The sequence below is a fragment of the Leiobunum rupestre genome, chromosome 11 (genome assembly GCF_980474605.1).
Source record: "Leiobunum rupestre chromosome 11, qqLeiRupe1.1.hap1, whole genome shotgun sequence".
NCBI classification, from domain to species: domain Eukaryota; kingdom Metazoa; phylum Arthropoda; class Arachnida; order Opiliones; family Sclerosomatidae; genus Leiobunum; species Leiobunum rupestre.
Genome location: NC_143394.1, coordinates 49,555,391 through 49,571,008, shown reverse-complemented (window position 1 = coordinate 49,571,008; position 15,618 = coordinate 49,555,391). Strand labels below are relative to the sequence as shown.

Genomic DNA, 15,618 nt, shown 5'->3' with positions numbered 1-15,618 from the left:
GTGATAATTAAAAAAATGGCATTAAGCCTGGAAATTTTTGGTGTTGATGAAAAAAAAATGGCATTAAGCCTGGAGATTTTTGGTGTTGACGCAAAAAAATTGCATTAAATCTGGGGATTTTTGGTGTTGATGAAAAAAAAGGGCATTAAGCCTGGAGATTTTTGGTGTTGATTAAAACACATGGTATTAAACCTGGAGATTTTTGGTGATAATTAAAAAAAATGGCATTAAACCTGGAGATTTTTGGTGTTGATTAAAAAAAATGTCATGAAACCCTGGGGATTTTTGTTGTTGATGAAAAAAAATGGCATTAAGCCTGGGGATTTTTGGTGTCAACGCTAAAAAATTGCATTAAGTCTGGGGATTTTTGGTGTTGACGCAAAAAAATGGCATTAAGCCTGGAGATTTTTGGCGTCAACGCTAAAAAATTGCATTAAGTCTGGGGATTTTTGGTGTTGACGCAAAAAAATGGCATTAAGCCTGGAGATTTTTGGCGTCAACGCTAAAAAATTGCATTAAGTCTGGGAATTTTTGGTGTTGATTAAAAAAATGGCAATCAACCTAGGAATTTTTGGTGTTGACGCAAAAATGGCCTTAAGCCTGGAGATTTTTGGTGATGATTAAAAAATGGCATTAAACCTGGGGATTTTTGCTGTTGACGCAAAAAAAATGGCATTAAACCTGGGGATTTTTGGTGTTGATTAAAACACCTGGTATTAAACCTGTAGATTTTTGGTGTTGATTAATAATAATGGCAATCAACCTGGATATTTTTGGTGTTAATTAAAACAAATGGCATTAAACCTAGGAATTTTTGGTGTTGACGCAAAAATGGCCTTAAGCCTGGAGATTTTTGGTGTTGATTAAAAAATGGCATTAAACCTGGGGATTTTTTGTGTTGACGTCAAAATAAATGGCATTAAGCCTGGGGATTTTTGGTGTTGACGCAAAAATAAATGGCATTAAGTCTGGGGATTTTTGGTGTTGACGCAAAAAAATGGCATTAAGCCTGGAGATTTTTGGCGTCAACGCTAAAAAATTGCATTAAGTCTGGGGATTTTTGGTGTTGATTAAAAAAATGGCATTAAACCTGGGGATTTTTGGTGTTGATTAAAACACCTGGTATTAAACCTGTAGATTTTTGGTGTTGATTAAAATAATGGCAATCAACCCGGATATTTTTGGTGTTAATTAAAACAAATGGCATTAAACCTAGGAATTTTTGGTATTGACGCAAAAATGGCCTTAAGCCTGGAGATTTTTGGTGATGATTAAAAAATGGCATTAAACCTGGGGATTTTTTGTGTTGACGCCAAAATAAATGGCATTAAGCCTGGGGATTTTTGGTGTTGACGCAAAAATAAATGGCATTAGGCCTGGAGATTTTTGGTGTTGACGCAAAAATAAATGGCATTAAGCCTGGGGATTTTTGGTGTTGACGCAAAAATAAATGGCATTAGGCCTGGGGATTTTTGGTGTTGACGCAAAAATAAATGGCATTAAGCCTGGGGATTTTTGGTGTTAACGCAAAAATAAATGGCATTAAGCCTGGGGATTTTTGGTGTTGACGCAAAAATTAATGGCATTAAGCCTTAGGATTTTTGGTGTTGAAGCAAAAATAAATGGCATTAAGCCTGGGGATTTTTGATGTTGATTAAAAAATGGCATTAAACCTGGGGATTTTTGGTGTCGACGCAAACAAATTGCATTAAGCTTGAGGACTTTTGGTGTCGACGCAAACAAATTGCTTTAAGCTTGGGGATTTTTGATGCCAACGCCCACAAATAGCATAGTGCTTGGTTTCCACTAGCGCGCGTCATAATGCATTTTTCATTAGGCTTGTCAAAATGTTTGTACGTCCAAAAGTAAATGACGCGCTAGTGGTAACCAAAGCTTAGGCATAACGATATTTTGGACATCGACGCCAAAATATTGTGTTGGGCCTAACCAGGGCCGTAGCCAGGTTTTAGAGTCAGACCGGGCGAACCGTAATTTAGGGGGGGGGGGGCGGTGAGTAGTAGTCAGTGACGTCTTTATAGATTTAGATTGAGGAACGCCAGGTCGGGCGAAAAATCTCTGCCCCCCCCCCCGGCTACGGGCCTGGGCCTAACGGTTTTGGCCCTAGTGAAAACCAACCTTTATCAAGTTTATATCAGCGAATCAGGTCGGTTGTTCCCAGTCGTCTTACAAAATCGCAACTATTTCGACGAAATTCAACGATCACCCTTAGGCCAACTGTAGCCATATTTCACTTACCAATAAAAATAATCCGAGTCCTCGCTTTTTATCATTTAATTAAATAATATAAAATGTGAGGCGGGAAAATCCGTTTAAATCATCTCATCTAAATGCTAATGACGGTATATTTCCGAATTTTAATTCATAGAACGCGTATAATGTATAAGTAAGCCTCCCTTTCCCCTCGAAAGGCGCCTTCTTGCTTTAAAAGAGGCGTAAGGCGCGTCGGCAAATTTCCGATTGGCGCGGCGCAATCGAATAAAAACATCACAGCCTCTCGTTCTTCCCCTCCCGGACTTTCATTTATCGAATTTGCGACTGATTTAATTTGCGGGTCTCCGTATCGTCTTTACCCGCGCACTGTACCCTTCGGCTCGGCCTCCATCGCGATGCCGGCTAAGAGAGGAACGTTCCGAGTAACATTTTTAGCGCGCCCTCGACAAAGTGGAGAAGGAGCCTTTAATACAAACTATTGGGAAGCGCCGCTATCCCCGGCTATATAATTGATTCTGGTGCCGCCGCCGACGACGGACTCGAAATCAAATCATCGCGGCATTCTCTTTTAGGAGAAGGACCGAGGCTTAGACCGAGGCTTAGGCGCTGCGGAAACTAAACTTCAATCACTCGGCGTTTTAAAAGCGAATTTCCGCGACGATATATACAAAAGGGGGGTTTCTGGCTCCTAGCTTTTAAGCTTTGACGCGTTTTCGAGGGTACCGACTTTTCCTCTCCCTGGATTTTTTTTATATATCAGATGAGAGATATTAAGAGGTTTTGTACGTATTCAGGGCCGATAATCCGCTTTTTGTAAGGACTGTATTATTATATTTTGCACCCCATAAAAATTGTCTAATATATAGAATTTACTAGAGGTGTTTTGTCTAATTTTGAATGTGTTGGGAAAACGACAACGTTTACGAAAGGGGGACGCCCAGGGGGGGATTTGTGTTTAGTCTGTTTGAAGACAGATGGCACAGCTGCGCCGTTACGAATCTCGTAACCCTTGCCGACCCCCTTTTTGTGGAAAGGGGGGAGGTGAAGTGTTTATGTAAATCGATTTTACCGTATTTTAAACCCGTTAAAATTCACTTCTGGTGGTTATTTTCGGTGATTTTGGGGGTGATGTTGGGGTATGGAATATTGAGGTGTTTTTTAGGGTTGTACGTACCTGCTGTATTCGTAACAAATTTTCAATTTTGAAGAATAATAATAATATAATATAATTAATTCATAGATATGCTCGGAATCAGTGGCCTAAAAATGTCGGATAGGGGTGAAAATGTAAAAGTTACGCTCAACACGGAACTGTGAAAATGAACTTGTTCCAATCTCAGCTCATCAAACAAGTTACTTTGACATTCGTCAAAACATATTTAAAAATCTTGAATTTCTGACATTTGGCGTAAAAAAAACCCTTATAAAAATATCAAAATTATGTTTAAAAATCTTTATAACAGGTTTGAAAATCTGAAATATCTTGAAACGGAAAGATTTTGAAAATGATAAATAATCAATATTGTGTGCCGCGTTACCATATGCAACATAATCACTCATAAGTACGCCTCTGTATAACATTCCATACAAAATATTTCAAAAAGACCCAAATAAAAATTCTTATAATCATTGCGCTCTTGAAAAGGTTACCATGGAAACGAAATCTCGTGATCGAGAGGCACGAGCTAAACTAACTTCCGTTTCGCTTCGATAAAGTGGATGACGCGTTTTTCGTCACGGAGTTTGGACGTGACGTAATTTACAAGGTTTCATACCTTTCGGTCCAGCGTTGCCAACCGTACTATAATTATAGTACATTTCGATAATATTACCTGACGATTTTCTCCGTACGATAATTTTAATCACCTATTATATAGTACGCTTTTTGCGATAATTTTACTATATTTCCGATATTTGATCGATAATTAAAAAAAATTAGAAAGTTCCATTCTGTGAACTTAAGAACGCCGTTTCCAGTCGGTTTTATTACTCCTAGTAGGCCAAGAATGAAAATATTATACTCCTTGGGGTGTTTACGGCCAACTACAAGCGTGTTGTAGGAAAGAAATAGGCCGTGGAGTGGGTGACGCGATAAATGTGAGTACGGCCAACTATGATCAAGTGCTACCACTCTTTAGCGAGTAATCAAAGTTGGCCGTATTTGTGTACTAGAATTTTCTAGAAAATTCGATAACTTAAGGGCTTCGATACTATAATTTCCGTTTTGGAAGCTGGCAACGCTGTTTCGTTCATTCTTACGAATGCTTATGTAACGCAACGTGTTACGGATAAAGGCCGTCTCGAATTTTGGCCTAACTATATTAAATCACTCAAAGTGGATGAAACATTGGCGTAATCTAATTTTCCCTTCACTCCCTTCGCGAGAGACGCCAAATTTATACCCACTAGAACAGACAGGCCAAGGGTTAGAGCGATGGCCAGAGAGACAGCTGACTGCAGCGACAGCCCGCTTAATTCGGCGAGTCCCGCCCTCCCGCGGAAGACTTTATTAATAAGCTCCATAATGAATATTTGATTTGAGCCAACTTGCCAGGCGTTTAATTGCCAACTCCGGCGCAGTCCGCAGCCTCCTGAGATCAAGCTAGTACGCGACCCAGTATATCCGCCATTTAGAGACAGACTTTACCCCGTTCTTGGTTTTGTCGGGTACTGCAATCCGTATCTGTCCGTACGATTCGTCTCGTCTTAAGTCGGACGCTTGGGAAAAGAAAAGATAATTATTATTGCGTCGCGAAAGGACGCCTCCTGGCGGTGGCTTGCCGAATTATTCGTCGGTAACATTTATCGTATGTTTTTCTAATTAAGCAAATTGCGACTTAAGCTAGCGGAATGATACTTTCGGGGACGTCTCTTCAAATTATTTAAAAGTTTGAAGAGCTCTGTTCTGATTAATTAGGATCGCTAATTAACCATTGCCTTCCTTTCAAGTTTAACTGTAATTGAAATTAAGGATTATATACCCAACTGGAGAGTACTTGTTATTGGTTACGTCTTTATATTTCCAAGTAGAATTTAACTAATTAAAACTTAGCGAATACGTACCTTTGCAAATAAATTTTAAACATACTAAGTATAATTTCACTAATTAAAATTTTATAAATACGTACCTTCAAGAATTTATAATTTAACCATTTTGCATCATTCGAAAACGAGTGTTTTTTTTAAAAATTGATTTTTATTTACATAATAATTTTATCTGGTTTCATCTTTTTAAATTATACAGTAAAGACTATATGAACATTAATTTCGCATTAGCTATAGAAGGGGGTTACAGTCATATTTTATGTATTTGTTTTTTTTTCTGTTTTTCACATATGAGCAAATATGGGTTTAATCGTTTCAAATAGACAGCGCGCGATTTCATACAAAGCGGGAACTTTTAACATTTTTGTTTATTTACAATTAATAAATATGTTTTTATTCGATTGATAGCGAATGTTGGCGTCATATTTGTCGAGTTCAGTTCTGTCGTTTCTCGAGAAAGGTTAAAGCCTATTCGCCGGAGCCAGCATTTTTACAAAACATTGCTGGACAAGTTTGGAAAAACGGCCGATTTTTGCGACCGAGGCTTAGCGCCAAATATTTAAATCTAATAATTTTGGTACACATCGTTTTGATTACGCAAACATAAATGATATTATTAAATTTAAATACCTTTATTAATATAAATTAACATATTTAGTAATAGAAGAGGATTTTATTTTAAGAATTAAGAGTTTACGCGCGAAATCTCGTGTTTCGCGAAGGACAGTAGAAAACAATGCTCAACAACAAAGTTTGGCAAAAACGTTCGCTCGTTAGAATAGGCTTTAAATATAAAATTAGAAAGGTTGGAACTCAAAAGAAGTGTAGAGTGTTTGAAAGACGTTAAAACCGATGACATTTCCGTGGAAAATTGGATCTCTAGGAGGCGATATTTGAACTATCAGACGGCCGACAGTCTCTTGTTGATCAGTTCAACGTGCTCTTTGGCCTTCATCCGGAGGGTGACGATGCTGGAACTTCGAGGGTCCATTCCGGCGTCTTCCGTTTGGGGGCCATCCCCGTTCTGCACGGACAAGTTGAGTGGGCTGCTGCCGGGGGTCGTCGAGGGCGAGATGACCGAGTTGCGGCTGATGGGCCCCGAACAAGAGACTCCGCCCACCGACGAGGCCCCCGAAACCAGAGCCGCCAGGGCCGCCGCCGTCCCCGGAATGACGCTACCAGTTCCTCTCGGAACTGACGAGGCGATGGATGGGCCCGACGCGGAACTGGGCGCCGCCGGGGTCAAGTAACTGGGGTAGGCCGCGTGAGGATGGCTCAAGAATCCGGGCAAGCCGGCCAAAGACGTCCCCAAGAGGGTGGAGCTGAGCCACGGGTCCAGCGAGAGCGGCGGTGGCGGGTGAGAGATGGTCGTCGAAGAAGGGGAACTGGCGGCCAGCCCGGAGGAGACGGTGGTGGGAGAGGAACGGTTGAGGGCCGAGCACACGGCGGAGGACACCACGGGGTAGTCGCGGTAATGGTCCGGCGGAGAGTGGCCCAGACTTCGCAGGGCGTTTTGGTTCTCCAGCTTCTCTTGCCGACGCCATTTCGCTCGCCGGTTCTGGAACCACACCTGTTTGCAAAAGTCAAGTTTGGTTAAAGATTTCATTCGGAATTCGCAGTTTTTATTTCAAATTTGGAGGAATTTAAAAGAAAGATCCCTTGCAGCGGTTCCCAATTTTGTTTAGCCATGGAACCCTAAATTATCCACCTAATTCTGGGGGAACCCCTTCTCATTTTTTTACTTATCTTAAAACAACTTCCAAACAAATACCCTGGTGGTAGGCCAACCGCGGAACACGTTGGCCTACCACCAGGGTATTTGTTTGGTATGAAAGTAAATTTAAAGGGTGACAGCCAGAAGAAAACCTAGGCCTTTAAAATTACTTGAAATTCTACTAAGGTAGAAATTTAAATTTTGATGATGAAGCTCCACATTTTGCTATCTGTAGCAAATAAAAAAGGGCCCCCAAAATCGTTCTAAGGAACCCCAAAAAATCGAAATCCTAACACCAGTGGCGTAGCTAAGACCCGCGAGGCCCCCCCCCGCGAAACAATATTCGGAATTTTATCCGGTATTTAGTATATACTTTGATACGAAATTAGGGGCCACTAAAGCTCCGCCCCCCCCCGCACTGCGGGGTCTGCGGGGGCCTTATCTACGCCACTGGCTAACACCACCACTTGTAATAAAGTCCCCCTCTAGACGAATTATAACGTAAATTAAACTTTAAGAAAAACGAAATAAAGTCATTGGGAAATAGATCTTTAAGCAAAGTCCGGCGCGGTTGCAGGAAGGGCGTGTTTCGCAGGAACCGAGGTATAATTCTTGGCGCTGTAACAACTTCCCAATTATTTTCAATTTAGCTGGGACAGAACACGGCCTTGTATAGTTGGAGCTGGGCTCGAACGAAAATGGTCCGGGCAAAGAAAGGTTTCCTGTCCCGCGGCTACCCTTTCATCTATAGCCAACAAACACTGGGACAAGCGAAAATCGACAGAACCAAAAGAGAGGAAGTCCAGGGAGGAGCTCCGAGCTAATAATATTAGAGCTCTTTATTAGAACGTTTACCTTCAATTTCCTCCAGTGATTACTCCCCTTACTCATTACCGCCGACAACGACAGGGGGAGCTACGCTACCCGAGGATATTTTCAGAAATCAGTCGCTTTTCTGGTCAATTATTTTTCCTTTTTTCTCTCCTCTTTTTCCGAGTCCGGCAACTTCCGTTCATGTCTGCCATGGTCAGCACGCTCTCGCGTGATCGCCCGCCATTGGTCACCACTTTTGCCACCAAATTTGGCGATTTTCTCATTTCGCGTTCCCTAAACGCCCCTCCGCGTGATCGGACAAACTTTGTAAACGGTAAATATATTTACGCGTTTATCAATTGCCTTTACAAAGACGAGGTAATTTGTAAAACGTTTTTGTAAGTTTTCTAATCGTGGATTGTGTTAAAATGGTTACGTCAATTATCAGAGAATGCTTTTGGATTGTCCGCGAGCAGTTTACGTTATATTTTGAGCGACACTTTTGTTGGGACTTAATGTAAACGTAGTTTAGTGTTGGTGAATCAAATTACTGACATTCGTACTTGATAATGGCTTTTAAAATATTAAAGTTACTGACAAAGATAAAAATTAAATCAGTTTCTTCTGTTAAGAGAAAATCTAGGTGTGGTTATTTTTGGTCGAAATCGATCAAATATCTTACTAACATTGGTCACAAAGTGCTTAGAGATCTTCGAAAGGTAGCGCTACCTTTCCGTGTTCCTTGGATTCATTTTAACAAAAGAACACTGCTGAATTGGTACCAAAAGCACCCTGTTGAAGTTATTATTTGCGCGCTTAATGGTAAGAGGTTATTTGTCGCTTTTCATTGCATACTTGATAAATATATTTGGTACCATTAGCATTTCGAAAGAAAATGGAATCTTTTTCTACAAAGGTAATGACTTTATATATAGCAAACAAACTCTTTCTATAGGCGACAACTTTCTGGTCTAGGCATGTCGAGAACGATTTCGTGGAATTTTGAAAAGGCTGCTAGTCTGGGGTGATGTAAAGAAATTGAAACAGAAACTTCAATAAGAAAATCGATTTTCGATGGAACAGTACAAATGTGGTTTTCTTACCGTTCTGGTCAAATAAAGATAGCAGGGAGTCCGGGAGTACAAGGGAGGTTACCCTTGTATATTCGATTTGCTCGAGGGAGGGGTTCAATACATAGTAATGCGCGGCGTCGAACGGAATGGGGGGTGCCAGGCGAGGGTGGTAACCCGCGACCTCCGTGTCATGAATATTTGAAATCGTTCTGCCAAACTTTATAAAATCTATGCATTAAAAATGAATATAATAACGTGTAGAGCCGGGGAAAAGAAAAATGTGCCGCTCTCACGTGTTGTCTCCCGTTTTCTCACTTCGTTTATTTTTCAACTTTCACCGAAATTGACAATTCGCGAGGAATATTTTTTTAGATACTTTCTTGTCCAATTTAATGTATTTTATACAGGCCTATTTTTGTGAAGTTTATATTTTTCCACGAACAACAAAAAACGCGTTCTAGTAAACAAGCCCGCTTCAAAATTAAACGATATTTTTCTAGTTTTGCTATAGAAATACTTCAAAAGCTTCCTAGTGACTCTAACACAAATAGATAATAAGTAAAATGGACTGAACGAATATTTAGGCTTATTCTTTAAACATATTTTGGTACCAAAAGTTAAAATTTTCTTAACCTAAATCAAACTAATAGCCTTGCTAAAAATTTCACCGTTAAAAGGCCGACTACATAGTTATTCGGTTTACTCTTTCACTGGAAGCTGGCTCGCTGCACGACACACGTGCTATGCAAGCAGCCGACTACCAGTGAGAAAGAGAGTTAACCGAATAAATATGGAGTCGGCCTTTAAGTCTCAACATAATCATTTTCCCGACCGTAGAAATGAATACATTTTTACTGTTATTAAAATTAATTAAATCTGAATTCAATCTAACAAGGAAAAGGAGGTTCGACGCGCTTTAGTGTTGCCATGGCAACCATAAATGTTTTTGATAACTTAAAACCTACCTTTCCCAATGGAAATTAACACGGAGAAATTGCCGATTTTAATGGTCCTTTCTTTAAAATGTTTTAGAATATTAAAAAACAATTATATTAAAAAAATTGTACATCGGGTAATTCCAGGTTGATTTGGGGAGGAAAATAAGCAAATTTGGGTTATATTATTTAAAATTTGTCAATTTAATAGCATTTATTTAAATTTAGTCACTTTACTAACAAATTTATCCAATTTAATGACATTTACCAATTTTACTTCTATAACCAAAATTTAGTCAATTTTACTTGCATTTACCTAATTTACTCATTTTACCTACAGGGTGTTTCAAAAGTTTAAGTAAAAATTTGGAGGAGTTGTAGGGGGTGAGTTGAGAAGTATGCCTGTTTTTTTCCCATTTTTCTACGATGAGTTAAAAGAGCACCAGAGAGCTTCAAGTTGTGGCCTACTAGCCCCAGGAAGTAGGCTGCAACAAGCGCAAAACCAAATTTTTTGATAACCTTTTGAAACATCCTGTATATATCCATAGGGTAAAGAATATTTTCAGTAATCAAAAACATTTTTGGTTGCCTTGGCAAAACTAAAACCCGTCGAAACTTTTCCTTTTGGGAAATTTCAAGTTACATAAAGGTCTACTTATCCCCCGAATTTAAACAAAATCGGTGTAAATAACCTACGGGTCGTCTCCTTGTAAGTGTAATAATGTCAATTTTAATCGGGCAGACTTATTTAAGTATCATTTTCGTTGAAATATCAAACGTTGTATCAAAATTTAATATCCATTCTACGTACTAACAGGGCATGCAATGAGAAAATCCTTGTAAAATGTAAACAATAATTGACACTGTGAAGGTTTCGCTCTGTCACTATTTATACATAATTATCGCGTTATTGACCACAATGGCTGGCTGCCTTGACAGCCAACGACAATGTCCCCGTTATATATAATATAAAACAAAATAATTGCAGTCAGGAAATTAACGTCCAATCAATGGTCTCGCTTAATAAAATAGAGGAACGCGTGTTCGCTTCTAATCACGCGAGCTCGACAGATTCGACCCACCCAACTCGTGTCCACAATTCCACATAACGTTCCCTATAATGTCACTAATTATAATCGCGTAAATACATTGTCGTACGCTCTTTTATACATTTTCGGATTTTTTATTCTGGTATAAAGATAATGATACTTTTTTTCTATAAGCGAATGAATAGTAATTGTTTATATAACGTCATTTTCAAAGATATTGTAATACATGAATGGTTCTTTTTATTTGCCAAAATATTGTGGGAATATTGGCACGTGCAAAAGGGCACGATTTCATCAGGCTGTAACTCTAATTGACATTATAATACTGTAGTTTTTTTAAAAATTACTCTCAATTGTTACGGTTTGGGGAACCTTAAGCGAATACGTATAATTATTATCCAGATAAATTCGTTAGAGTAATTAATGCTACGGGTGACATAATTAATCAGAAACGTATGGCTAAGTCGCCTTCGCACTTTGCTTAATGTATCTCGCGGGAGTGCTTGAAAACCCGTTGAAAAAATGATCTCTACATTGTGGGTCGTGGTTTTTGAAAAATTGGGTGCTATACATCGGATCTCGGCCCTCCCCCCTTTGGCTGAAGGGAGGAAAGGTTGATGCATGAGGTGTCCGCTGTTGTAGCCCTTAATGGTCTTTGATGACGCCGCGGCTCAGTTCATTACGTAATGGCTTTCTGCCCAATGATGTGGGCGGGTTTTGGCGCTTTTTTGATTTTATTGTCACACTCGCGAGACTTAAATATAGCGTTGTAAGTCGGAAAATGACCGAGGCCTTTTTTTCCGGAATATTTTCCGTGTTTTACCGAACAAAAATAAAAAAGTTTTAATTCCATGATTAGTCTAATATGGTTTGCAAATTTAAATAAAGCGGCATTTTCCCCTCAGTTTTTCGAATCTAAAAGTAAAACTATACCTCTAGACTAGTTTAAACTGATTAACAAAGTAACACTATTCATGTTTTGTGGTATGTTTTCTGATATTAGACATTTTATATCGATAAAAAGTTAAAAACATTAAAAACCCTTAAAATGTAATTTATGTTTTAATGAATCCTACCATAAGCCTATAATATTGTTCCATAAGTTTGTCACTTTGGGGAATATTTTACTGAGAGCTAGTAACAAAGTGACGTCTACACAACAAGAAAATCTCCCCCTAGCGAGGCGCTGTCAAAGGCTACGTGTGACGCGTTAGCAAGCGGACGCAAAACGGCGACGAAGCCCGTAATGCAGTCTGTCTTGTGAATAGCTCTAAGTAAAACTTTTGCACGTAAAGAATAGAGAGTGTCACACTTATGTAACTATATTATTCACTTATGATCGTACTTGTTAACTTCGACCTGAAATCGTTCTGTCTAAAAAAGGATACAAGTTAAATTTGATTAAGATGGTTGTCATTGTGCAAAGGCAGGCTGTATTGGGGTGCGTTACATTGTTTTTATATAAGAACTTGTTAAGGTGAACGGTAATAGTGAGTGTAGGGAGCTGTTGGCTCGCGTGGCATGCAGGGCTTGCCACCACCCTCCTACGCATTGTAACCCGGCCACCTGAATTAATGGCTTCAAAAGTCGCAAGATGACTTAGGTCTAAGGTGGTACCTTGGGTATTAGCCTAGCTGATTATTAGTATAATCTTGGACTTTTTAGACACGTTAATTCAACTGTCAACACCAGAAAACGCCCAGAAAACGGGTACGGGGAACTACACGCAAAGGTACCATCCTACAAGTTATCCCTACACGTTTTCGAATGCGGGCTTATTTTCTCTATTCTTCGACCATCGTTCTTATTCTTCGATGAAATATTATAAAAAGTGGTCTTGCCCAACTTGTTAAAATGTTGCTCTTACGTCACAAAACACGTCTTTTTTAGTATATTCATCGCGCGCGCGATTTGCACGTGCACTAGAAAATCCTATATTCCTCTGGCGAGTGTAGCGCGCTCTCGTAAGAGCCACATTTAAACAAAAAAGGCACGGTACTTTATGATACTTCTATCAAAATCTAGGATCAAATCCGAAATCCAAGGTGAACACCAAGATCAATTTAAAAATCTATCCCAAAATACAGAACGAAAATCAGTACATTTAGTCGTACGATCTTTTGAGCTTGGACACGCCTCGTTTTGCACTACTCTTATATTATACATACCCTATCCAACCCGAAATAACTTCACGAAACGTAGACTAACCCTACTAAACCTAACCTAACTTAGGGGTGTTCCTAAAAAGTCCAGGCCAGTGGCCAAAAGTGGCCAATAAAGCATAAAAAAGTAATTGCATTTCAGTTTTTAAGAAGTTTATTGTAAAATTAACAGACTATTCTAACGTTAATCAGAGTCTGACCATTCCTATGCATATATATTTGCCTTAAGTAGCCCAAATCTGAAATTTCTGCGTTAAAATATTTTTTTATTATTATTTTATAATTTAATAATAATAATAATAATAATCAGCTAGGCTAATACCCAAGGCACCACCTTAGGCCTAAGTCATCAAGCGACTTTTGAAGCCTTTAATTCAGGTGGCCGGGTTATAATGCGTAGGAGGGTGGTGACAAGCCCTGCATGCCACGCGTTCGAGCCAACAGCTCCCTACACTAACTATTACCGTTAACCTCAACAAGTTTTTATGGAAGGGGAAACCGAAGGTCTCGAGGGAAAACCCCTTAAACCAGTGGGGAGAGAACTTGCAAACTCTACGCAGAAGGAGTTGTTCCGAGTTTTCATCCAGTGCCACAAGCTGGGATCGAACCCGGCTCCTCTTCTTGCGAGGCGAAAGTGCTAGCCACTCCGCCACCCCACAGTTTTCTGTGGTAAAATATTTCTTGACCACTTTTGTCCAGATTGGCCACTAAATTCACCTTTGTCCAGGCCGGAATTTTCCATTATTTTCCACACTATTGGCCACCTGAAATTTTCCACCTCGGAACATTGTAACTGACCCTACCCCACCTAACTGAACTCTATCCAACTAAAGCTAACCTAACCTAGACGAACCTAATTTATTGTAACCTAATCAAACAGCAAACATAGCTTAACCAAACCATGGAAGAAAATGCTTTTCCTTCCATGACTGAACCTTCCCATTCTAATTTCTAACCTTATCCAACCTAATCTAGTTTAAATCTAAACTTAAACTATACTAACCATATCCATGGCCCATTCTAACCTTATCCAACATAACCAATCCTAATCTAAACTTGAACAATCGTAACCCAAACCTGCCCATTCTAATCTTATCCAACATAATCTAAACTAACTATCCTTACCCCACCGATCTTAACGAAACCCTAACCCATCGTAACCTAAGCTAACCTAACTTAAACTAATCCAGATAAGTAGAAATCTACCCAAGAGAGCAACGTCCAACCACGATCTTCCGTCGTGTACCCTTTACCGAATTCGGAACAAACCCAAATCCGCACACAAAGAGTACCAAAACTATCCAAGGTGAAATTGACGCGACACCTCACCTGTACTCGAACTTCGGGCAGGTTGACCTTCATAGCCAGTTCCTCTCGACTGTAGACGTCCGGGTAGTGAGATTTCTCGAAAGCCCTTTCGAGTTCGTGCAGCTGGTACGTGGTGAAAGTGGTTCGGTTCCTTCGATGTTTCTTCTTGGGACCCTCCATGTCCGAGCATCCTCCCATCCCAGATTCGGAGTTGCCGTGAACTCCGGCGGCAGAGCCCGGACGACCGCCGTCCGAAAAGGAATCATTCGACGCGGATGGCTCATCGTTGAGGCCGGAACTGCCTGCCGGAAATACCCGCAGGAAAACGTTAATTTAACATTCATTTTAACTATCAGCAACAAACGCAAGGAGAACGCAGCTAGCCTTTAAACACGCTAACCCAGTGTTGTGTACAAATTTCAATGGACGAGCCATTTCGCTGAACGTTTTACGGAAAGGGGGAAGACACTTTCCGAATTTCCCCCTTCCGACGGCAGCAGGCGCTAAACCGTTTAACCAATGAAAACTGGACGCAACAAAATGCACGACTATTGACGGGTTGCGTTCTCCTTGTGTGGGGTGCTGTGTTTGTTGCTCCTAGGTATTAAGTATTAATCTTTGCAAAACCATAATTTTTACCTCCCCTCGGAGGGGTTATACAATCACCGTGTCTGTCTGTCTCTGTGTGTGTGTGTGTCTGTCTGTCTGTGTGCTGCGAACGCGTTACCGGGGCAAAGTCGAAAAAACGTGTTTGCAGTTTAAAGGTTGGGAAAACCACCTTGTGATGGTGAGCGTTAACGGATAAATTTGCGGTTGGCTAGGGTTTGGTGATTTCTTTCGTTACAATTTAGTTTTATTAGAAATTTTGTTATTTTAATATTTATGCGTAGTGTGGGAATGTTGAGCTGTGTTATGGTGGTTGTGGGTGATTAATTGGTTGTGTTTGCGTTTTATATGTATGAGTGTTTTCTCTCCAACTTCTTCTTATTGACTTTTGGGACGAACCGAGTGCTGAGGGTTACAATAAACGTCTCAACGTCCAAATGACAGGGTTTCCACCAATCGATTACGGTATTCGTCTTAGTATCAATTTGCGATCGCATCGGGCGGGATAGGAACCCGAGTCCTCCTGCATGACAGGCGAGTGTTCTACCACAGAACCACCGATACATGTTACGGTTTATTGAAAATTATAAGCTCAGTTTAAGTGGAAGAGTAAATTAATAGTTTTTAAAGTCTAAATTTGTTTACGTATGAAATTTTAAAGGTCAAATCTTATTTTAGCGC

At 40.0% G+C, this 15,618-nt stretch overlaps 1 protein-coding gene across 1 annotated transcript; it reads right to left on the bottom strand.

Moving 5' to 3' along the window:
• Positions 1 to 5,595: 5,595 nt before the first annotated feature.
• LOC149923139 (retinal homeobox protein Rx1-like) lies at positions 5,596 to 14,529 on the bottom strand. The gene is made up of 2 exons (XM_090162358.1): positions 14,353 to 14,529; positions 5,596 to 6,847 (listed from the first exon to the last, which is right to left on the bottom strand). The coding sequence occupies exons 1-2, from the start codon at positions 14,527 to 14,529 to the stop codon at positions 6,179 to 6,181; spliced, it is 846 nt and encodes a 281-aa protein (XP_090018484.1). The 3' UTR covers positions 5,596 to 6,178.
• Positions 14,530 to 15,618: the final 1,089 nt, after the last annotated feature.